Genomic DNA, 24,361 nt, shown 5'->3' on the forward strand with positions numbered 1-24,361 from the left:
CATAAAAGTGCAATATGCAATTTTTGTTGTTGAAAAATATCTCTGTAGTGTTACAGAGATAAAATTGAATAGTGGTCGATTAGTCATGTGACCCCAAGATGGCCACCACCACGAAGGTGGACCACCCTTACAAAAAATAAAACAGCTTTTAGCTTCCTGAAAGGACTTGAATCTCCATCACATGTGGGTTTACATCTTTTAATTACATTTGTAAAAGTATTATACATTTTTTTTAGATGCAACATTTTTTTGTGTGCATTCTTATCTGATGTTTGCATATCACACCGTGAGAAGTTTTTGCAACTTTTCATGCCCTTAATCATCACAAAATCAGAATGGCAATTATGTCATTCCAACCGTGCCATGGTGATAAAAAAAGCAGGAGACAAATTCTGCTCATTCCACTCTGAAGTATAGCAAGATTTTGAGATAATTTTGAACAACATCTCCGAACTGCCAGAAGAAACCAGAGCTAGAGTTGCGAAAGTGTGAATGATCCTACACAGAACCGATCCAACTTTATGGGTTCTAAACCAGCAGATTACACACTTGAGAAAGTACTAAGAGAATGCCAGCAAGTATTTCACACAAAGCAGCCTCACATTGGTGAAGCAGTCTCAGTGTTGAGATTCCTCACATAGCTGACGCTTTCTGGAATCTGTTTTGGTGGGGATCGGTTTCCCGCTCTAATTTCCACCTAATTACGCTCACAGAATAATTATAGCCTTCCACGGTCATTTCAAGCATTATATTTCTCTTAAATAGGTGTAAAATGAGCTTAATGAGGTGTGCAGAATAGAAATGTCATGTTCAACAGAACATCTAGATGTTTTTACATGTTCTGAATGAAATGTGAACTGCATTTACCTGTGCAAAACCCAGCGCCATCATGCTAAGGTGTTGTAGGTGGTTGTCAAAGCATTGATATTTGGTTGCTAGGGCATTCTGGGTGATTTTAAATGTGGCTATGTAATCGCTAGGGTGTTTGGGGTGATTTTAATCATGTTGCTATGCAGTTGCTAGGGGGTTCAGGGTGATTGCTTAATGACAGCCTACCTGCAGGTTTCTGAGATACAGTGCCTTGTGAAAGTATTCATACCCCATTCATTTTTTCACATTTTGTTACTGCTTTAAATAAATTTTTTTCCACAAATTTTTATAAAAATTTATAACCAGCACATGACCAGCATAAACCAGCAAAAAGACCAGCTTAAACCAGTATCAAAACACACCTAACCAGCATATGCTGATTTTTTCAACAGGGCTGCCATTATTCTCCTCACCTCTTCACCTCTCAAGCTCTGTCAGGTTGGATGATGGCAGATGCACATTTTCAGGTTTCTCCAGAATTATTTGATTGGGTTCAAGCTCTCTTGTTTCTCAGAGTCTGAGGGTCCTTTAGGTGTTTTTAATGCAAAATCCAATTTTCATGTGTCGTCACGGAGGAGAAGATTGAGTCTGGCCATTATGACATAAAGCCCAGATCGGTGGAGTGTTGCAGTGATATTTGTCCTTCTCTAGATTTCTCACATCTGCATACATGATCATGGAGCTCAACTAGAGTGACCATCATGGTCTTGGTCACCACTCTAACCAAGACCCTTTTCCATCAATTGCTCAGTTTGGCCAGGAGGCCAGCTCTAGGAAGAGTCCTGGTTGTTTCAAACTTCTTCCATTAGGGGTAACAGAGACTACATGCTTCTGTGACCCTTCAATGAAGCAGATTTTTTTTCTGAAATCTTCCCCAGATGTGTGGCTTGCCACAAACCTGTTTCTGAGCTCTACAGGCAGTTATTTTGACCTCAGGGCTTGGTTTTTGCTCTGATATGCATTATCAGCTGTTAGACCTTTTATTAAGATGTGTGTGCCTTTCCAAATCATACCCATTCAATTGAATTTACCACAGGTTCACTTCATTCGAAGTGTGGTAACATCTACAAGCAATATGAATGCTCCTGAGCTAAATTTCAACTGTACCACATAGGTATGAATACTTATGCAATGTTTTTAATAAATTTGCAAAGATGTTAAAAACCTGTTTTTTGCTTTACCTTTATGGAGTGTAGATTGATGTGGGAAAAAAGTAATTTAAAGCAGTTTAGCATAAGGCAGCAACTTAACAAAATGTGAAAAAAATTAAGGGGTATGAATATTTTCGCAAGGGACTGTATTCTGTTCCTTATATATGGCTCAATTCTTCCCGCTTTATCCACCAGGTGAGAACGGTAAGTCAGATTTCACAGTTTTACCTCAACAACAACAAAAAAGAGCAAGACTTTGCGGCATCATGTCGCACAACATTTAATAGAATCTTTTTGTCTATTTTGTACAAAATGGAAACAATGCTGCATTACAAACCAAAGAAGTTCCAGATAAGGCTATGGCTCGCACACAGTTCAAACGGAGAGTAAACCTGCAATTTCTTTAAGATCTGCTTGTTAACATTCCCAATACTGTAACTGATGCAATTCTGTGCATGACTGCAAGCAACTTGACACATAACCACATGGCGAAATAAAATATGGTTGAAATTCAATGTCAACGTGCATAGCATGGATATGCGCTACGTCACTCGAGGATGGGAAATTCGATGACGCCCAACCCTGGAGACAAATCAGAAGTATTCTAAGACCACAACCCACATCGTTCAGCTACCATTGACCCACATGAAAACACATTCGTAACTACATTGTAACAGCTAAATCGGAAATTTAAGTTATGTCAGAATCATGAAGACAGCAGGTTAATTTTGCTGGCAAAAAAAACCCTGAGTGATGCTACACTGGACGACGCCTGGAGTTCATATCATCTGGGGAGTGTCCAAAAACCTGCTATGTTGCAAAAATGGCCATGGCTGCATATGGACTTTAAGAATTCAAAACACACGTGGCATCTTTGCTAGACCCTCTTACACACCAGCTCTAGGCAAACATTTTGAATATAGAAAAAAAAAGAGAAAACCATACGTCTTGACACATTACCAATTTTGGAGTGCGAAATCACACGACTTATGAATGAGAATACTGAGGTCATCCCTGTAAAAGTAAACAGTAGAGAAATAATCAAACAAACATGCATTTCCTAAACAGCGTTTGGTTTCCTATTGCATTAGTGTGGCGAGTCCATGAGGAAATTAGGCCTGCGTCCGAATCGTCGTATTGTCTGACGGACAGCCGAGTTGTGCCGTGGCTGTCTGTTCACCAGTCTTACTGCTGTTTGCATTCTGCAGGAGGAGGGTCTTTCTGTAGGAACAAGAAGACAGAGATAAAAGATAGAAGGAGAATTATGAATATTATTTCAGGCACTGGGGAAGTAATGATTTGCCTAATGCTGGCTTGATTCATAACACATGCTTTGTTTGGTAAAAGTGAAGTGTGTAATTTCTGCGCCAATAGTTGCATCATACATAATAGCAAAACTATTGTTTTCGAACAGGTTTTGGCACCGCCCTCATCTGCCATTGGTCGGAAATTTGGTCCGTCCCAAAATCACACAATAGAGTGCATTAATGATGCCCGCTTTTTCAGCGGGCACTGGTTCTGGAAGGATTTTTTCCATTCATTCATTTATTAAATTTTTTTGTTAAAGCCTAATAAGCCAAGACACCAACCAATCAGCTACAAACTGTTTCAAACTTTTATCTGAAGCAAAAAAGCATTTAAAAATTGGACAAAAAGACAAAGGAACAAGACTGTGTATTTAAGTTTAATGAGGGAAATAACTACAATATTATGAAGCACTGCGAATGACAATCAAATTAAAAATTATGGAGAAATATAAAACTAGGCATTTAAAGTTGATTATTGTATACTAAACACAGAAACAATATATTTTAAGTTTATTGCAAAATATGCATATACATATTGTAATATTTATGTGTCTTGAGAGCATGGTGAGATGGACTCCATTAAGTCGTTTGCGGTGCTTCATGGGAGTGGGTGGAGCTCAGTGTTTGTTTGGTGCGATTTGCTTGTTGCGAGTATCTGATTGGTTGAATTTTCTGTACAGCATCATGGGTAATGTTGATTTTCACCAAGGACTCGACTGTTAAACACTTTTATTTAAAACATGAGTTGAACTAATTTAAACTGATGTCTTCAACAAAAACATATACCATCTATTAACAACCTCGGAGCTCACAGTAGGTCTGTCTTAAATGTTTATCAGTTATTGGTAAAAAAAATCTATTTTCCCATGGAGAAAACAAATGGCATTTTAACTTCCAAAACCCGACTATTGCACACTATTAAGTCAGAAATTGATATCTCAGACCACCTAGTAAGTATTTTAATGTTAAAATAATTACACACTTCACTTTTAAAGTTAATTTAGTGAGCATAAGTTGAGAAGTTTAGTCTTAAATGTAATTTTCACACTTTCGTTTGTTTGTTCAATTCAAATTCGACTGTTGCGTCCTCCTGGCTGATCTGCTTTCACACACTTATCAACAAAACCTGAAATGTGAACATTAGAAATATAAAGAAAGTGTTTGTTTCACTTTAATTGCATTTATTTCCCCATTCACATCTCCAAAAGTTTTTGGCACCACCCTCACCTTTCAGAAAGTTAGTCCTTCCCCAAAATCACACTATTAAGCCAGAAGCCATGTATTTTAACGTTGAAAAAAATTTTACACTTCAACATTAAGGTCAATTTAGTGAGCGTAAGTTGAGAAGTTTAGTCTTAAATGTCCAAGTGAAACTTCACAAATGTAATTTTCACACTTTTGTTCGTTTGTTTGTTCATTTAAAATCAGACTGTCGAGTCCTCCTGACTGATCTGCTTTCGCGCCTTTTACACGGTTTCAAACTGCGGTAAGGTTGCGAAAGATTTTCACCATCAACGATAAACACTCTCTAGTAGTACTGAGTAGGGTTGTGCCGATAGACGATAGTATTGTGTATCGACGATAGCCTGTGGCTGATGCCTTTGACGATAGCAAAACAATTATTATTATTATTATTATTATCAGGCTAGTAATACTAATTCATATTAGGGCTTATTTGTTCCATCATATTTCTTTTTCCATGTTTTTACAGTGTTGCGCATTATAACTAATCACATACGATTCTGTTGAGTTAATGAATGCAGTGGCCAATCAGAGGCGCTCAGGTGATTAGTCGCTAAAACCATAGATATGTAAACGTAGATGCGACTGTTTCTATGGGTCACTATACGTAAGCCGTCCGCCATATTAGAAGGGTCAACTTGACGTCATTCACCATAGTAATCAGTGAATATTCGAAGATGATCATTTCAAGATGGCGGACGCATCTACGTGCTTGGAGCTGTCGAATAAGGAATCTACCTATACATGTCTATGGCTGAAATAATGAAATAAATCAGCATGATGATATCATGTATCGGCAATCTCACAGGCTGACGAACTTTCAACACTTTCTTTGAGCAAAAACACTTTCTTCATATTTCTAACATTCAGATGTCAAGTTTTGTTGTTTCTTTCTGTATTTATCATTGTCAAGAATCAATAAAACCTGACATATGAACGCTAGAAATGCGAAGAAAGTGATTATTTCATTTCAGTTACATTTATTTGTATTACTATTTTGATTGAAATTATACGTAATTAATAGTAGTTGCATCCTCCAGGCTGATCTATTTTCACTCGTTTTACGTTGTTTCAAACCGTCGTGTGTTCACAAAATCATTCAACCTTCAAAGTGATTAGCATCTATTTGCGAACAAAAAATGCGAATTATACGTAAAAAAAAATCCGTTTTCAAGCCAAACTTAACAGTTCGCACACAAACCTCTCATGTGAAAGAGACATAAGAGTGAAAGCAGAGGAGAAAGACTATAACAATGACGGGAAGGCGGCTTAAAAGATAGATGGGAAATAGCGCCACATCCCTTCAGGTGTCGCTTACCTAGAAATGCATGAAGTGAGAAATTAATTATGCCTGTAAAGAGGAAGTGGGGGGACAAACACACAGGGTTACACATCAGGCATGCAGCTGATCATGAAGCATCATACAAGTTAATGCTTTCAATCCAGACCACCTAAATCAAACCCAGATCAGCAATAAGGATCTATTCAATGCAGTGATTCAGAGACGACTAGGTTTGGAATACAATACAACTACTACTTTGCAGTATGCAGTATGTAAATAGTGCACAGCACACAATATGTGCAGTATACAACTGAGCACAGTGGGAATATTGTATCCCACTATGCAATGCACTCAAATTTCTCCCAAATGCCAAAAGTTGAGACATATTTACATAAAATTGTATATGAAATACACAGTAACCAGTAAGGCATTTGTAGCATTCTATATCTGTTGCCGCAAATTGTATACAGTTTCATATATATATATATATATATATATATATATATAAAAATAGCAAGCAGCATACAGTATCTACTAGGTTGCCAGTATTCTATTTCAAACAGTCTAAAATTTGCTGTAGAATGTTGCAAATTTGATTAAACTTGATTCAAATTTTTGAAAAAAAATCTATTAAATATATATATATATATATATATATATATATATAAAAATAGCAAGCAGCATACAGTATCTACTAGGTTGCCAGTATTCTATTTCAAACAGTCTAAAATTTGCTGTAGAATGTTGCAAATTTGATTAAAATTGATTAAAATATTTTTTTAAAAATCTATTAAGAAAAAAAGAAAAAGATAATTACATGCTGCTTTTTGTGGCCTACTAAAATCTCTGCACAAGTGCATAGTGCTCAAACGAATCGATAGCAAAATAGCAACAAAAAAAATAAAGTATGATAGTTGATGAAAAGAAAAACTGATGATTTAAATGCTCACCGTGGTATCAAAATCTCCCTCATCCTCTTCTTCACCTTCCTCATCCAGATCCTGAATGACACAATAATTTGCTGTTATACTGCAATTACCCATAAATTTGGACTATTATTAAATGATAAATGTGTCTATTAAAGGATCCTCACCTCCTCCTCCTCTCCCTCTTCAAGATCCTCCTCTTCATACTGCAAAACAGCATAGAATTACATATATATATTCAAAAATAAATGTAATATTTTATTTTAACAGAGGGTCTGGGTGATATATTAAATATTTACAATATTTTCAATATTATTTTGCTTCCAATATAAAATCGAAAAACATCGCACATAGATTTTAACACACTTTTTTGTCCATTATTTGTGATTTAAAACAATGAAAATCTACTAAAAAGTGACCAGTTCAAAGACCCAAGCTTAAAGTCTTAAAAAAATACAATAAAATTATAACTCTTTTATTACAATTAAGCCAATGTAAAGCAAATGCATACATCAGGATGTATATTAAATATAGATATTTTTTCCAGATTCCCAGATTTCCTTGTGATAGTAATAGTAAAAAGAGCAGACGTACACTCTCGTCATCCTCTAAGGCCTCTCCTGTGAAATAAAGCACAGCTCTGGGAATGACCCGCTCTCGGAAGAAGTGTCCAATATCAAAATCTGTAGCTAGAGTGAAGTCCAAATCTTCATCCTGGACACAAACACGCACACAATGAGCATCCAGAGGATGTTTTTAAAGTAAATTACTGAATGAAAAACTTGAAAGTGTCTTTAATAATGACAGAACTGAAAATAGCATCTTCAGCTGTCATACTAATGCAACACTTTCAATGTGTGGTCTACTTGAGTTCAGAGATGTTATCGTGCCCTAACTGAGAAATCATTGTGCAATGACTGTGCTTGTGTTTTTTTTAAGCAGCCACGTTACTACACGACGAGTTAACCGTTACTGACGCAGAAACACTTTAGATGTTTCTTGTTGGTGACGTGTTTTCTACACTCGCCGAGGAGGTTTGTGCTACAGTATGTGTTTGTGTAGGCAGCTAAAAGACGTGTGCTGCATATGGCCATGATTCAGAGGTTTACAAACACAACAAAACACTGAGAGCACAGGCCGTCTCACTCACCATTCCATCAGGCGACGCTAGAAAAGAAAAGAGAAGAAAACGGTGTTAATTCTGGCACAAGACAAGATTTATTTACATAAGCCTGACTCCCACAAAAAAAGAAAAAAAAGTTTTACCAAATAGCAAAATAACTTATATTCTGTGTAGACGAAAATGTAGCCTATTAAGATATATATATTTTTTTTCTACAATTAACTGAATTCTCATTACCTTAAAGGGGTGGTTGACTGCTTTTTTTCTTGGCTTGATTGTGTTTATGGGGTAGAGTGTAACATGTTACAATATTTTCAATATTATTTTGCTTCCAATATAAAATCGAAAAACATCGCACATAGATTTTAACACACTTTTTTGTCCATTATTTGTGATTTAAAACAATGAAAATCTACTAAAAAGTGACCAGTTCAAAGACCCAACCAAGCTTAAAGTCTTAAAAAAAATAAATAAATAAATAAAATCCAATAAAATTATAACTCTTTTATTACAATTAAGCCAATGTAAAGCAAATGCATACATCAGGATGTATATTAAATATAGATATTTTTTCCAGATTCCCAGATTTCCTTGTGATAGTAATAGTAAAAAGAGCAGACGTACACTCTCGTCATCCTCTAAGGCCTCTCCTGTGAAATAAAGCACAGCTCTGGGAATGACCCGCTCTCGGAAGAAGTGTCCAATATCAAAATCTGTAGCTAGAGTGAAGTCCAAATCTTCATCCTGGACACAAACACGCACACAATGAGCATCCAGAGGATGTTTTTAAAGTAAATTACTGAATGAAAAACTTGAAAGTGTCTTTAATAATGACAGAACTGAAAATAGCATCTTCAGCTGTCATACTAATGCAACACTTTCAATGTGTGGTCTACTTGAGTTCAGAGATGTTATCGTGCCCTAACTGAGAAATCATTGTGCAATGACTGTGCTTGTGTTTTTTAAGCAGCCACGTTACTACACGACGAGTTAACCGTTACTGACGCAGAAACACTTTAGATGTTTCTTGTTGGTGACGTGTTTTCTACACTCACCGAGGAGGTTTGTGCTACAGTATGTGTTTGTCTAGGCAGCTAAAAGACGTGTGCTGCATATGGCCATGATTCAGAGGTTTACAAACACAACAAAACACTGAGAGCGCAGGCCGTCTCACTCACCATTCCATCAGGCGACGCTAGAAAAGAAAAGAGAAGAAAACGGTGTTAATTCTGGCACAAGACAAGATTTATTTAAATAAGCCTGACTCCCACAAAAAAAGAAAAAAAAGTTTTACCAAATAGCAAAATAACTTATATTCTGTGTAGACGAAAATGTAGCCTATTAAGATATATATATATTTTTTCTACAATTAACTGAATTCTCATTACCTTAAAGGGGTGGTTGACTGCTTTTTTTCTTGGCTTGATTGTGTTTATGGGGTAGAGTGTAACATGTCTTGTGAACACACAAAAGCCCTGTTGTTGCGACTGTTATCTGGTGACCTGGATGAATGAAGCACACTCCGAGAAAAAAAAAAAAAAAAAAAGGGCTAAATTGAAGATTTATGTAAACTACAGGAACACACAAAAGCCCTGTTGTTGCGACTGTTATCTGGTGACCTGGATGAATGAAGCACACTCCGAGAAAAAAATAAAAATAAAAAAAATAAGGGCTAAATTGAAGATTTATGTATTTGTATTGCATTGCATATACAATTTTCATCCATTTGGTTTACATGTTTTTAACATAAACTAATAAACTTAATGATACGAAAAACTAAATAATGATCATTCATAAATGAAACGGGTTACGAACAGGTCAGGTTTCTGCACTCAAAACTCATGGTAAAGTTAATTGTTAACTATTTGCATTTATTTGATTTTATTTAAATAATTATATTTTCAAAATGCATTTATTTCAAACAGCTTAGAATTAGCATAAATGTGTTCACTGCGAAAACAAATGCATTCAATTAAAAAGTATGAATGTGGTTACAATCTGGCTAGCTGTGCAAGAGTAAACCAGGATTTTGTGTATTTAAAACACATGCAGTTTATTAGTACTATTTCAGAAATCTTGTACACTACTGTTCAAAAGTTTGGGATCTGTAAGATTTTAAAGTTTTTTAAGAAGTCTCTTCTGCTCACCAAAGCTGCATTTATTTGATCAAAAAATACAGTAAAAACTGTAATATTGTGAAATATTATTACAGTTTAAAAGAACTGTTTTCTATTTTAATATATTTTAAAATGTGATTTTATTTCTGTGATCAAATTTGTATTGCATTGCATATACAATTTTCATCCATTTGGTTTACATGTTTTTAACATAAACTAATAAACTTAATGATACGAAAAACTAAATAATGATCATTCATAAATGAAACGGGTTACGAACAGGTCAGGTTTCTGCACTCAAAACTCATGGTAAAGTTAATTGTTAACTATTTGCATTTATTTGATTTTATTTAAACAATTATATTTTCAAAATGCATTTATTTCAAACAGCTTAGAATTAGCATAAATGTGTTCACTGCGAAAACAAATGCATTCAATTAAAAAGTATGAATGTGGTTACAATCTGGCTAGCTGTGCAAGAGTAAACCAGGATTTTGTGTATTTAAAACACATGCAGTTTATTAGTACTATTTCAGAAATCTTGTACACTACTGTTCAAAAGTTTGGGATCTGTAAGATTTTAAAGTTTTTTAAGAAGTCTCTTCTGCTCACCAAAGCTGCATTTATTTGATCAAAAAATACAGTAAAAACTGTAATATTGTGAAATATTATTACAGTTTAAAAGAACTGTTTTCTATTTTAATATATTTTAAAATGTGATTTTATTTCTGTGATCAAAGCTGGATTTTCAGCATCATTTCTCTAGTCTTCAGTGTCACATGATCCTTCAGAAATCATTCTAATATGCTGATTTTTTATCAGTGTTGAAAACAATTGTGCCGCTTAATGGAACCTGTGATACTTTTTTCAGGATTCTTTGATGAATAAAGAATTCAAAATAGGAATATTTTGTAACAATATAAGGCTCTACAACCACGTTTAATCAATTTAACATATATTAATAAAAGTACACATTTTTTCAAAACAAACAAAAAAAAAGTCCTGACCCCAAACTCTTGAACGGTAGTGTATGTTACAAAAGTTTTCAATTTTGATTTGACATCTTCTATTCTGAGTTTTCTTTAACCACGCTCCTTCTAAACTCAGCCAATCACAATGCAGGTCACTGACCCTTATTTGTTCTCCTCTGTTCACTTCCTGAGTTTTCTTTGAAAATGTATTTAAAAAATATATTTTGTGCCTAAACATGCAAACCTATACATTTTTGACAGTTCCACTAGCAAACATAGTCTTGACTACAATAAATCAGCTTCAATCTACAATGAATTATGAAACATGGCTATTTTTATTTTTGGCAACTCACTATGTGACACTGTGTTGTTTTATTATTCTTATGTTGTCCTTAATTGGTCACATAATAGATGGTTCAATTCAATAACTATTAAAAAAGTCATCTTCAGGTGTATTTTTGTCCAGACCACCGCTGAAGACGCACACAGATGCTGTCGTTACATGGTATCTGTTACTTTTCTCAGCGAGAGTCAAGACGGACAAATCAAATCTGTAAAAAATCAATTTTATAAAAACACCTCAGATGGATTTCCATTTGTTTGCCAATTCAATCCTGGAGAATTAATAGATTCAAATGATTATACGTTTCACTGTCCAAATGTTTCCAACAAGACAGAGATTTGAATGGAGCTCACTGGGAGATTCAGTTATCGAGCGTCCTCTGGACGACGACAGTTCGTATTACATCCAAAATAGTTATGCGGAAGAAAGATTTGCCACCCAGTGGATGTCTGTTCCATCATTTTCAAACAAAAATAATTGTGTGATGCCCCCTGCTGTCTAGAAGACTATGAAAAGTACGTTTGCACACACATATACTATAATTGAACACACATATCCCATCAAAAACAGAATTTCAGAGGAATTTAACAGTTTTTTTTTTACATTGATATTTCTCATGACAAATGTAGCTCAAATAACAGAACGAATTGTGCCTGGTTGACATATTTCCATCAGTAAAATTATGAATTCAACCATTAACTATCAACTGGTAGTAAAAGATATTTGGCCAAACCAACAATACTAGTCAGGAACTAACTGACAGAGAACATAATAGCAAAAGCCTTTTTATGACACAAGAAAGGATGTCAAAGCATTTGAAAACACGCACAATTATCTATCTGTCTGGGTCACATTATGCAATAGTAAATGATGAGATTTGTTTAGGTTTATTTCACAAACTGAGATGAGGCTTAGTCTTCTCTTGTGCCGTTAACGGTGATTCTCTGTTCTTCTGCCTTGGAAACCACCCACGTTTCCTCTTACCTTTAACCGGATTGAAGAAGTTGAAGAATGAATCCTGTGGAACCTCTTTAGTGACCGTCCGAATGGTCCCTCTGCCTTTGTGTTTCTGCTTCTTCTTAACAATTTTGACTGTCACGTCTTTGCCTTTTTGCCAGTCAATCTTACAACTAAAAACCAATGGAAAATGCACCAATTAGAAACACTGGTAACCCAGATTTATATAAAGAACTGAATCAAATGTAAACGCAGAGTGTCATCCTCTCATCATAAACAAGCCAGACAAACTGAGGTGCTAAATTTATGCTAAATCTGACCCGGACAAATTTTTGGAATAAAAAATACACAATTGGTCTAAGTTTTGCAATAATTTAGATTTTTTATGTATTTTAAGGAAGTCTCTTTATGTTCACCAAGGCTGCATTTATTTAATAAAAAAATACAGTAAAAACAGTAATATTGTGAAAAAATATAACAATTTAAAATAACCGTTTTTTATTAGAATATATGGTCAAATGTAATTTATTCCTGTGATGTAAAGCTGAATTTTCAGCATCATTACTCCAGTCACCATCAGTTTCACATGATCCTCCAGAAATAAAAAACAAATATGCTGGTTTGCTACTCAATTATCAATTATTACTGGTGCTCAATTATTAATAATAGTTATTGTTAAGATTTTGCTGCCTAATATATTTGTTTCTCAGGATTCTTTGTTGAATAGAAAGATTTCCATTTATTTGAAATAGAAATCTTTTCTAATTATTAATGTCTTTACTGTCACTTTTGATCAATGTAATGTATCCGTGCTGAATAAAAAGTATTAATAATTATTATTTTTATTCATTTTTTTTTTAATTACCCTAAAGTTTTACATGGTAGTATATCACGATTTAAAATAAAATATTAAGCAGCACAACTGTTTTCATAATAATACTGTTTTGATAATAATAATAAATGTTTCTTCATTACCAAATCAGCATATCAGAATGATTTCTGAAGGATCATGTGACACTATTATTATTATTTTTACTCTATTTTTGATCCAATAAAAGCAGCCTTGTTGCACATAAAAGGCTTCTTTCAAAAACATTAAAATATCTTAATTATTCCAACTCTTTCACCGCTTCTATATCCTTAAATACTTTAGGTTAGGATTAGTATTAAAGAGCACCACAGGCCATTTCTCCATCTTACCCTTCACAGTCTACGATCTCCGGCCCCTCGAATGAGAATGGATCTGTTGCGTCCGGCTCGGATTTCATCTTGTAGACTTTAGTGAGGACGCTGTTACTGAAGTAGCCATTGGGCTCGAAGTGGAACTCTAATGTGAAACTCTGTTTTGACAACCAATTGAACATTACTAAATAGGAAACCTGTATCTATTTGTTCCAAAAATGTTAGTAGTAAACAGAAGCCTGTTTAGCTGTTTGACAAACCATGGGCTGTTCAGGCTCAGAAAACTTCACAGTGATGTCCTGCAGGTGTTTCAGGATTGGCTCATCATGCTCCTACAGGAAACAAAAAGATCCCAGAATGGTTCATTTTAGGCAGCATGGATTCAACTTCATGTTTTCGGCACTGATTTTAGGGGGGCAATCATTCTAAAGGTAAAGCAGAGCTGAGAGAATCCAAAGGAAAATCAGCTGATGAACTCTGAGGATGCAGTCTCTGTTCAGTCCTACTTGCATACAAAAGACATTTCAAGAAAATAAAACATTAAATGACAATGTGATCAGATTGCATGTGATTCTGCATGCACCAATACAAACCCGCATATCCTCTATAACAGGGTTCCTCAAATCTTGCCCTGGAGGGCCAATGCACTGCAGAGTTTAGCTCCAACCCTGATCAAACTCACCTACCTGTGATTTTCTAATGATCCTGAAGACATTGATTAGCAAGCTCAGGTGTGTTTGATTAGGGTTAGAGCTAAACTCTGCAGGAAAGTGGATCTCGTGGGATCATCCTGTGTAAACCCTTTATGCAACAGGTCAAGGCAATTACTTTCTATACACCCTACATTGTTTTATGCAATGTGTTTACACTCCGAGCCTACAGTTGATTAATTATTATTATAAAATGTATAGTAATGGTAATAATTTATTATTAGTAGTATTATTATTATTTGCAGAAATTATTTATTCATTATTTTACCAAATTACTGTTAAATTCTATTTTAAATTTTATTTTATTTTATTATTTTTTTAGGCAAGTGGTTCATGTTCTGCATTTCAGCACTATACTGTGGCAAATCCACTGTAATGCAGGCAGGGTAAATTGTAATATTGTATTTACAATTCTAATTAAAACCAAATTTGAGGTTATTATTCTTATAGAATGTATAATAATTAATGATAATTAATAATAATAATTATTATTATTATTATTGGCCAAAATGTGTTCATATTTGTGCATAATAACAACCCTAAACTGTGGCAAATTCACTATAACGCAAGGTTACCGATTTATTATTTGACATGTATTATTACACTGCCATATGTACATTTACTGACAGTCACCACTGACAAGCTACCACTAAATATTGTAGAAACTTAATTTGCTGTAAAGTTGCTTTGCAACGATTTGTATTGTGAAAAGCGCTATACAAATAAACTTGAATTGAATTGTTTAATCAAATTACTGTTAAATTCTATTTAAACCCCAAATTATGGGTTATTATTATTATTAAATGTATAATAATAGTAGTAATAATAATTTATTATTATTGCCCAATGTTTCATGTTGTGAATAACAGCCCTAAATCAAAGTAAATTAACCGTGCTGCAAGGCTTTTTTGCTTTAGTATTTTTTACCAAATTACTGTTTAATTCTATTTAAAATTGTAATTAAAACCCAAATTATCCAATATTTTCACACCATTCCACCAACTCAGAAAACCTGAAAAACACAGAAAAGGACCCCAAATCTAGAAACAGGGTGCTTAGAAAAACTGCAATAAAATGTTATTCTGACTGCAATATAAACATGTTACTTGCAAAAAAAAACAACGATTTGTATTGTGAAAAGCGCTATACAAATAAACTTGAATTGAATTGTTTAATCAAATTACTGTTAAATTCTATTTAAACCCCAAATTATGGGTTATTATTATTATTAAATGTATAATAATAGTAGTAATAATAATTTATTATTATTGCCCAATGTTTCATGTTGTGAATAACAGCCCTAAATCAAAGTAAATTAACCGTGCTGCAAGGCTTTTTTGCTTTAGTATTTTTTACCAAATTACTGTTTAATTCTATTTAAAATTGTAATTAAAACCCAAATTATCCAATATTTTCACACCATTCCACCAACTCAGAAAACCTGAAAAACACCCCAAATCTAGAAACAGGGTGCTTAGAAAAACTGCAATAAAATGTTATTCTGACTGCAATATAAACATGTTACTTGCAAAAAAAATTTTTTTGTAAAGATATTAAGGAGAAATAATGCCAGCGTTCACCTGCAGCATTTCTTCCAGCATATCCACACGTTTGAAGATGGTGAGCCAGAACTCCGGGACTCCTTTCGGATCATCGGCGCCGGCTGACTCTGCCTGCTTCTCCTCCAGAGCAGCTTTTTTCTGCAAATCTTCCTGTGGGTCAAAATCTATTTTGTTAAATAGACCGTCATCATCCTCAAATTGGACAGTCAATAACTCAGCGCTTCCACAGAAAGGCTTGCCAAGAATGTAGAATGCTTGAAAATTGGTTTTTTTCAGTATTCTCACAAGCATCCACTTACAGCAAGCTCCTCTTCCTCCCTGTCACTTTGCCATTCGCATTCCTCATCTGTGGGTTCAACGGCGCCGGCCACAACGTCCCGTCTCTGAACAAAGGAGCATTGTGTTATGTGACATCATCATTTCATTTGCACGACATCATCATTTCTAGGGCAGAACACATATAGCATTCATTTCGTAAACAAGTGTGTAACACAAAAACTAAGCAATTAATTCTGTTGGTTTTGAAACTATCTCTTTGGACAGGTCTGTAACAGGAAGGCTGGCTTCCCTTTATATGCATTGTGGGTAAAAGTTGAACTACTAGCTTGTCTCCACACAAGGAAATGGCTCGACTTGAATGAGAGCAGTTGGCCATTCGTTCTGGTGGATTTACTTTAGCACTCATATTGTTAACGTACAGGCAACGGTTAGGCCTGAAGGTCAACGTTCGTGCTGGAGAAAGCGTTCCAGGTTTGTGAGGGGTTAAATACTTCAGTGAACCCGCTCCCACCTACCTTTGGTACACGGAGCGTGTTTAAACAGAATGCTTGGTATTACAGAGAGTCATTTGCATACCTTGTCAAAGATGGGCTGGTAGAGGCCAGCATACTTCCTCTCGAGCTCATGGACTTCTTCATAGAACTTGGCCTCTATGTTGGCGCTCTGGAGCTGGAGCCTCTTCAGGGCATAAACTCTTCTCTTTATGATCTTGGGCAGGAGCTGGAAAGTCAGTATTCTAGATAGCCAAAAGTCAGATAAAGTTTTACAACAGATTTTTACAAGCTTGAGAAACTTCACAGATGTTTATGAGACGCATTAAAGAAAGATTACAGATGTTTACTAAAGCAAGTCAAAGAACTTAACAGACGAAACTCAAGTTTACAGATGCTTACAAAACAAACATTTGTTCAATTTTAAATTGACTAAACTTTATAGATGTTTACTAAAACAAGTCACAGAACTTAACAGATGAAACTCATGTTTTGTAAACATCTGTAAAGTAGGGCTGGGCGATAAAATGATAACGGTAATTAGTGTGAAGCGCTTGAACTCAGCGAATAACATAAATGACTCGCTGATTTAAACTAGTTTAAAGCCAGAAGAAACAGTGCTGACAAACAGCAGAAACACTGTGCACAACGATACAGTCAGAAGACTTTTCAATCAATTACAAATCACCATCATTTACTTTGGATTTACTGTAGTAACAATAACTAAAAAGAAATGTGAGATATTCAAATTGAATTTTATTATATTAATGTAGACATGTATTAAATGTATTAAAGGAATAATACAGTATTTATTTATTTTATTTTTTTGTAATTAAGCTATAGTGTTTGTGCATTTATACAACATTTATTTAGACTACTCTTTTTCATGCAAATACCTAGAAACCATATAGATAAATTGTTACCATGGTATTGAGGTTTTAAGGTTATTGTGATTATCGTGATCTAAATGTAAGCTACTATGGAAGACCAATGGTTAATTTGAATAAAACCCAAACAGTCAGAATAATTACATTTCACCATATAAAAATGAGTTTTATTTTTCCAGATGTTTTTGATAATGAACATAAATCTGCATCCTAACTCAAGCTACTTCTACTGTCAACTCAAGCTACAGTCAAATGTGCTTTTTTAAGAGACAAAAAATCAAATAAAATAATATATTATTAATATTGGAGCCTGCACTGCAAAACTGTGCTGAAGATACAAGTCAAAGGCAGGCAACACAAACCTGTTTCATGATTTGAAACAATATCACTCATTACAACATGCAGAAAATAAGCAATTGATTTTTCTACTAAGATATTTATTGTGTCAAGGAAAAATGACTGGAAGAGTGTAAAGAATTCAGAAACGTGAAGTATTTGTCATTTTCTGACCATAAATAGTAGTTTACAACCACAATTATCTGGTTTTCCAGCTTTCACTTAGAAGCAAAAATCTGCCTTTAAACTTGAAAGAAATATTCAAATTCAAATATCAATATTGAGTGATATGAAAATGTTTCACATAAACATCAGTCAAATTTAGCAACCTTAAGTTTATGACACTTTACAGATGTTTACAAACCAAAAGTTTGCTAAATTTACAAATATTTAATAAAACAAGTTACAGAACTTTACAGATGAAACAGTGTGTAAACATCTGCATTGTCATAAACGTGAGTTTCATCTGTTAAGTTCTTTAACATTTTAGTATATGACTGTAAAGATAAACATCAGTCAAATGTAACAAACTTAAGTTTATGACACTTTACAGATGTTTGTTAAATTTGACAGACGTTCATGAAACAAGTTTATGAAAGTTTACAGACAAATTAACAGATGAAAAGCAAGTTTATAACACTTTTAGATATTTACAAAACCTAAATTTGCTCGATTTTACAGATGTTTATGAAACAATTATATTCAACTTTACAGATGTTTACTAAAACAACAAGTTACAGAACTAAACAGCTGAAACTCAAGTTTATGGCACTCGACAGATGTTTACAAAACAAGACTTTGCTAAATTTGACAGATGTTCACGAAACAAGTTTACTTTACAGACATTTACTAAAGCAACATGGTACAAAACTTACCAATTAAAAAAAGCATTATAACACTTTACAGATGTTTTACAAACCACAAGTTTAGTAAACTTTACAAATGTTTATGAAACTTCCCAGAAATTGCACCAAACTTTACAGATGTGAAGTCTGTGACTTTCTTTATCATCTTGGTTTTCTAAAGTCATGCATATAAAATTGTGTCGTACCTTTCTACTTGTAAAAAACCCTCTGGTTTGTCAGACTGAAGAGGTTTATTTCCTCCTTTGCCTTGGAGAAAAAAATGAAAGCAATTACTTCTAAAAGTCACAATGTTATTTTTAGCATATGCATTTCACCAAAAGTGTGTTTATATATTTACAGCTGTCATTCAGATAGAAGTATAATAATTATTGAGTGATTTAATAACCACTTTTATGTCTCTTTTCCATTTACCATGAAAACGTGAAAATTACATTATGACATTATATTATGTCAGATTAACTGCCTACTTCACTGATGTGGTTTTTGAGAAATACAACCTCAAGAGAAACTGATAAAAGAAGAAGCCTGAGCAACAGTAATACACTAGACTGCATGTCTGATTGCTGTCATGCATGTGTCCGAGGCTGTTCAATGTCCCATCATGCACATGTGCAGCATATGTATCTGTCAACACCTTAACTATTACAGCTCTAAACCTCACAACACACTGCGATTAAGTCATTGAAGCATTTTAAAACCACATATGTCATTTCCAGGCCACGACATATGAGCAACCAGCTTTAATCTCAACAACAAAATAAGTTTTTCTTTGACTTACCCCCGCGTTACGCTCCAGACCGTCCTCACGCTTCTATCAGACGGAGAAGTGCGATTATTGAATTGTTGCATTTGCAGCTGGTCAGTGTTCAAAAAATGCTGGGAATCACTTCATGTAGCCCTACAAGAGTTATTACTGATAAACTGTCTGAGAAGAAAAAAATCACCCACTGACTTTCAAAGCTGCTACATAGTAACAACGTTCTACTTCGAGGATCTTGATAGAAATGTAGTGGAGTGAAAAGTACAATATTTGTCTTTCAAATGTAGTGAAGTTAAAGTCATAAGTTCCCAGAAAAAAATAATATTCAAGTGTACTTAAGTACAATACTCAAGTAAACGTACTTAGTTACTATCCGCCTCTGGGATTAACTGCAGCCTTTTGTTAATATAACATGAGGGGGTACAATATACCGCCATATATATCCTTCTTTCTATAAAAAAACAAAAGGAAAGGTAAATGTCACATTGGCTTCAGCTCTTGCTCCACGTTCCTCCTCCTGAACACAACTGTTCTTCGGCTTCTCTCTGGTGACTTCGGCACCATGGGGACAGACTGCTTGTTTTCCTCTAATTAAACACGCTGCATAACGACCTTCTTGTTTTTAGAAGGCATCTAATGCATTAATATAGGCTATATTTAATATAATCGGTATATAAAGTTGTCATCCAATAAAATTGTTCTTATATGTAAAAGTTTTTAGTGCACTTTTGATTAAAATACATACCAAATGTATTCGTTCCAAATGCAATACAAGATTAAATTAAAAAAAATATATCAATATGTAGCTTACAATATACTTTTTATTCATTTTTAATTATTTTCACACAATATAATTTTATAAACATATATTTTTAATTACATTTATATCAATATTTGTACATATTTTAAGCTATATATATATATATATATATGTGTGTGTGTGTGTGTGTGTGTGTATGTGTGTAGTGAATAATACACCTATATAAATGAAGAAATAATAACATAACACTATATTTAGCTTACAATATACTTTCTACATTTTTATATAATATAATTTGAAAAAATATATATAAAATATTGATAGAAATATCATTAAAATATATTTAAAAAATATTAAAGTTTAATCTAGGCTATGTATTGCTATATATTTTAAGCTGTAAATATACTCAAACACACACACACACACACACACACACACACACACACACACATACATACATATATATATATATATATACATTAATAGTGAAATTAATTTAAAGACAGGAATTTCTAATCTATAGCCTATATATTTCTACGGATTCCTCTGAGGTCACATTTACAATCCTAAAAAGGCGTGACGTCCCGGCGAGGGGCGGGTCTAGTGAGTTACCCTTATTATTATTATTATTACATTCATTCATAGCTCACGCTTAAAGCAGGCGGCGGCAAAACGGTGATCAGTAATCCACATCATCCATATCTCGGGAAGAGACGTCTAGAGGTAAGAATATAGAATGAATCAACTATATTGTTATGCAGCTGCATGAGACTGAATGTGGAGCTCGTGCTCCGGTTAAGTAGGTGAAAGTGCACGAACGCACAGCCTGGTATATTCTTGTCCTTATGGTTTGACACAGACGTCCTACAAAAAAACACAAGGGGATACCGGACAGCAACGCAGTTTTTCTTTGAATAAAACACTAATGGATGTCATTTATGCTTTTATGTTTATAAATGCATGCATGTGTGTTTACATTCCGACACCCAAGGGCACCTGGTGAATGTTGCAGGACGAGGTCAGTGGGTGCCCGGCTCTGTGAGGGCATAAAGCTGAGAGCGCGAGACATTCAGTTGCTGTTGTTATGCGCGCGCAACAACATGTTTGATTTTAGTTATTGATTGCAATATTATCAGGGAGCGTCCTCTTGCTACATAGTGTCGATTTGTTTCGGTGCCAAGTAAGTTTACTATTGAAAAATTCTTACGAATTACGCAATACAACAAATAGCTTTGCAAGCAGCCTAACTTGTTACATCTAGATATATTAATAACGCATATGTTATCGCTTTAAATCAGAAATAAATAATCCAAAATGTAAAATTCTATAATTATTTACTAGCCCTCATGTTGACCAACACAAAAGGAGATATTATGCAGTATAACAGCAGTCACCATTCACATTGTAAGGGGAAAAAAATGCAATACCAGTGAATGCAATTTCCTAAACTCTGGCTAACATCTTAACGTCTTACAGGCTTGGAATAGCATTAGTATGAGTAAATGATGAATTTTCATATTTTGGTGAGCTGTCCCTTTAATTTAATAGTTCGCTCGTAGAGCAGGGACTATGCAAATAGATATATATAAACGTGTGGTCCTTTTTCTATTGTATGATCGAATAACTCCGTGCACGTGGCATCATATTTAATACCAGCGTATTAAAGCATATTGCCATATGAGCCATAATGGCGTTGAGCAGCGTGTATCATCAACACAGTACCGCATGACCTTTCGCCTAGTTTCCATCCGCACCGGTGCGTCACGTGATCACCGCTGCAGGGGGAAGGGGGGAGGTGGGGGGGTTGACTTTGACTTGCTAATACATAACATAGCGCCCTCTTTACAAAACATGACCTTCGTGGTAATTTTTTATTAGATTTGCGCTAGATGATGATAATAATATTGTTAATATTATTATTTATATATTATTATATATTATATATATTTATTATTATTGATAATATTGTTGTAAATATGTGTCGTAAAGTAGGAAGCTTTGAGTGGTCGTTAAGCAAGAAAGTCTGTAGTTGTGCACTGTAATATATTATTAATTAATAATAATAATAACAATTACATTATTCTTATTATTAATAATAACAATATGTTTAATAAAATTGCAATAACATTTGAAATAGCTTGCTGAACTGTTTAAAAAAAAATATTGTGCATTTAATTAGAAACGTTTAAATAATGCCTTTTTTATATTGTCTTCCGGAACAGTCTCTCGTCTGCCATTGGTTGAGCAAACAGATAGTCCCGCCCCCAAATTCAGGTTGAGCCAATGCTGCTGTGTCCTGCTGGTCAGGATGTTAAGAGATTAACATTTTTTAGGTGTGTGGTTGTGGTGCAACAGAATCTGTGTAGTTTTATAATTGTTTTCAGATGGTGTTGAAACCGTAGACGTGTATAGACGCTCCATTCGACCACTCCCGGCACGTATACGCAGCCGCCATCTTGGACTGGTCAACTTGATGTCATTCACCATTCTGTAGGTTTGCACAGAGCCGTTTAGCCGTTCTGTGCAGGATTGTGGCATCTTTCGAATATTCAGTGATTACTATGGTGAATGACGTCAAGTTGACCGTTACAATATGGCGGACGGCTTACGTATAGCGGCCATAGAAACAGTCGCTAATAAGGCATCTACGTATATATATCCTTAGATATGTATAGAAGCCCTATTCGACCACTCCAGGCACGTTGACGCGTCCGCCATTTTGGAACGGTCAACTTGACGTCATTCACCATAATTATCAATGAGTATTCAAAGATATACAAGCAGGGAGCGAACTACGGGGGAGCTAGGGGGAGCTCGGCTCCCCCTAAAAGACATGGGCTCCCCTGAAAACGTGATTTGTGAAATTTTGGGGGGTCTCAAAAAAAATGTACAATGTGTTATTTTGACATGCAATTTCAGTTTTGTGTAATATGATCATCGTGGATTATTATGTGTTAAATTGCAAAAATATCATTCATTCATGCATGACGGCGATTTAAACCTAATTCACTTCAATAAAGATAACTATACATGCTATTCTTGTCATGGGCATCAAGGTGTGGGGGTGCTGCGGTGCAAATTCCACTCATGTTTAGTACATGTTAACGCAAAGATTCGTAGAAAAAAAATAAACGTTAGACTCTGTGGTCGATTCTGTGTTAAGGTACGGCATGTTATTCACAATTATGTGTTGTGGCTGGGTTGTTATAGGTCTGCGTGACTCTCGATGTCTTAGGCCTAATTGAACGGCGGAATTATAGTATTCTTCTGTAGCCTGATGACGAGTAACTTTAACCGTTGTTCATATGAACTCAGACAGCCTGATACTTTGTTTATAGACTATTTGTTGTTTCACCTATCAATTCGTGTCGATAAAGTATAAGAGGGTAAATCCTGTATAGTGATTTATCCTATATAGTGCTTATAGTGCGTATAGCAAGTAGAGCATACACTTGTAGCTGTTATGTATCTTTGTAAGTCATTGTAAGCCCTCACTCAGGCGCAAGCGCACGAGGTCGTGGGTTCGAGTCTCAGGTCCAACAGGGATTGTCGGTGGGGGGAGTGAATGTACAGGGCTCTCTTCCACCAATACCACGACTGAGGTGTCCTTGAGCGAGGCTCAGAAACCCTAGTCTCAGACATCACGCCCACAATCCGTTGGCTAAACGTCTGATGCATATGTCACACAAAAGGGGAAACACTTCAGGAGTTTCGAAGTCGTCATCGGATTGGTTGAATTATATAGGATTTCCGGGAAACGTGACTGTGTTCTTTAACGTTCCGCCTGGACACGAAGATGCCGTGGCGCCAAACCCCCTCACGAAAGAAGATAGTCGTCGTGTGTACAACTGTGACGACCAGCGCTTATCAGGATCAACTAAACGCTGGATTCTCAAAAGTGTGTGAAATATTTAAAGTTTGCGGCATAGAATCTTTCAAATACGTCCGAGAGTTTTACATTGAGAGTCCGGGTGTTATTGTGGCAACATTTCCACGCCCCGAAACGTGACGCTGACACGAAGCGAACTGTGATTGGTTGTTTGACATGTCGGTCAAACGACCTCATGGGCGGGCCTTGGCCAATGAAAGCTGCCATGGATTCCAGACCTTCAGCCGTTAGTCTGAAAGTCTGGCTACGCGAGACTACAGATCCCCCAACCTGCACCCCGGGTGCCGCAGCAAAAATGGCTGCCCACTGCTCTGGGTGTGTGTGTGTTCACTACTCACTGCTGTGTGTGT

General features: G+C 35.1%; 2 protein-coding genes across 3 annotated transcripts in view; one reads left to right on the top strand and one right to left on the bottom strand.

Annotated features, from left to right (window-relative positions):
- Nucleotides 1-2,285: 2,285 nt before the first annotated feature.
- nap1l4a (nucleosome assembly protein 1-like 4a) lies at nucleotides 2,286-22,660 on the bottom strand. The gene is made up of 14 exons (XM_016236162.1): nucleotides 22,520-22,660; nucleotides 20,773-20,839; nucleotides 18,788-18,848; nucleotides 16,599-16,758; nucleotides 16,043-16,126; nucleotides 15,762-15,893; nucleotides 13,732-13,803; nucleotides 13,490-13,629; nucleotides 12,317-12,462; nucleotides 9,080-9,096; nucleotides 8,526-8,645; nucleotides 6,946-6,984; nucleotides 6,803-6,853; nucleotides 2,286-3,242 (listed from the first exon to the last, which is right to left on the bottom strand). Exons 1-14 carry the CDS (start codon nucleotides 22,658-22,660, stop codon nucleotides 3,207-3,209), a joined length of 1,266 nt encoding a protein of 421 aa, XP_016091648.1. The 3' UTR covers nucleotides 2,286-3,206.
- The window catches only part of cpt1ab (carnitine palmitoyltransferase 1Ab (liver)), a 31,084-nt gene continuing 27,488 nt past the window's right edge, over nucleotides 20,766-24,361 (top strand). For both annotated transcript variants that reach the window (XM_016236172.1, XM_016236173.1), the window contains exon 1: nucleotides 20,766-20,845. The gene's annotated coding sequence lies outside the window, so the exon portion shown is untranslated. The remainder of the gene's footprint in view (nucleotides 20,846-24,361) is intronic.

This window comes from Sinocyclocheilus grahami, unplaced genomic scaffold (assembly GCF_001515645.1).
Source record: "Sinocyclocheilus grahami isolate Dianchi unplaced genomic scaffold, SAMN03320097.WGS_v1.1 scaffold483.1, whole genome shotgun sequence".
NCBI classification, from domain to species: domain Eukaryota; kingdom Metazoa; phylum Chordata; class Actinopteri; order Cypriniformes; family Cyprinidae; genus Sinocyclocheilus; species Sinocyclocheilus grahami.

Bases quoted from the DNA above. Each gene is read 5' to 3' on its own strand.
- nap1l4a (XM_016236162.1), bottom strand. From the start codon at position 22,660: ATGCCACAATCCTGCACAGAACGGCTAAACGGCTCTGTGCAAACCTAC. The intron at 18,849-20,772 runs GTGAGCTATGAA...TTTTTCTCCAAG, and splicing joins TGCCGCCGCCTGCTTTAAGC to GCAAAGGAGGAAATAAACCT. The intron at 3,243-6,802 runs GTGAGCATTTAA...TTGTTCCTACAG, and splicing joins AGGGAGATTTTGATACCACG to AAAGACCCTCCTCCTGCAGA.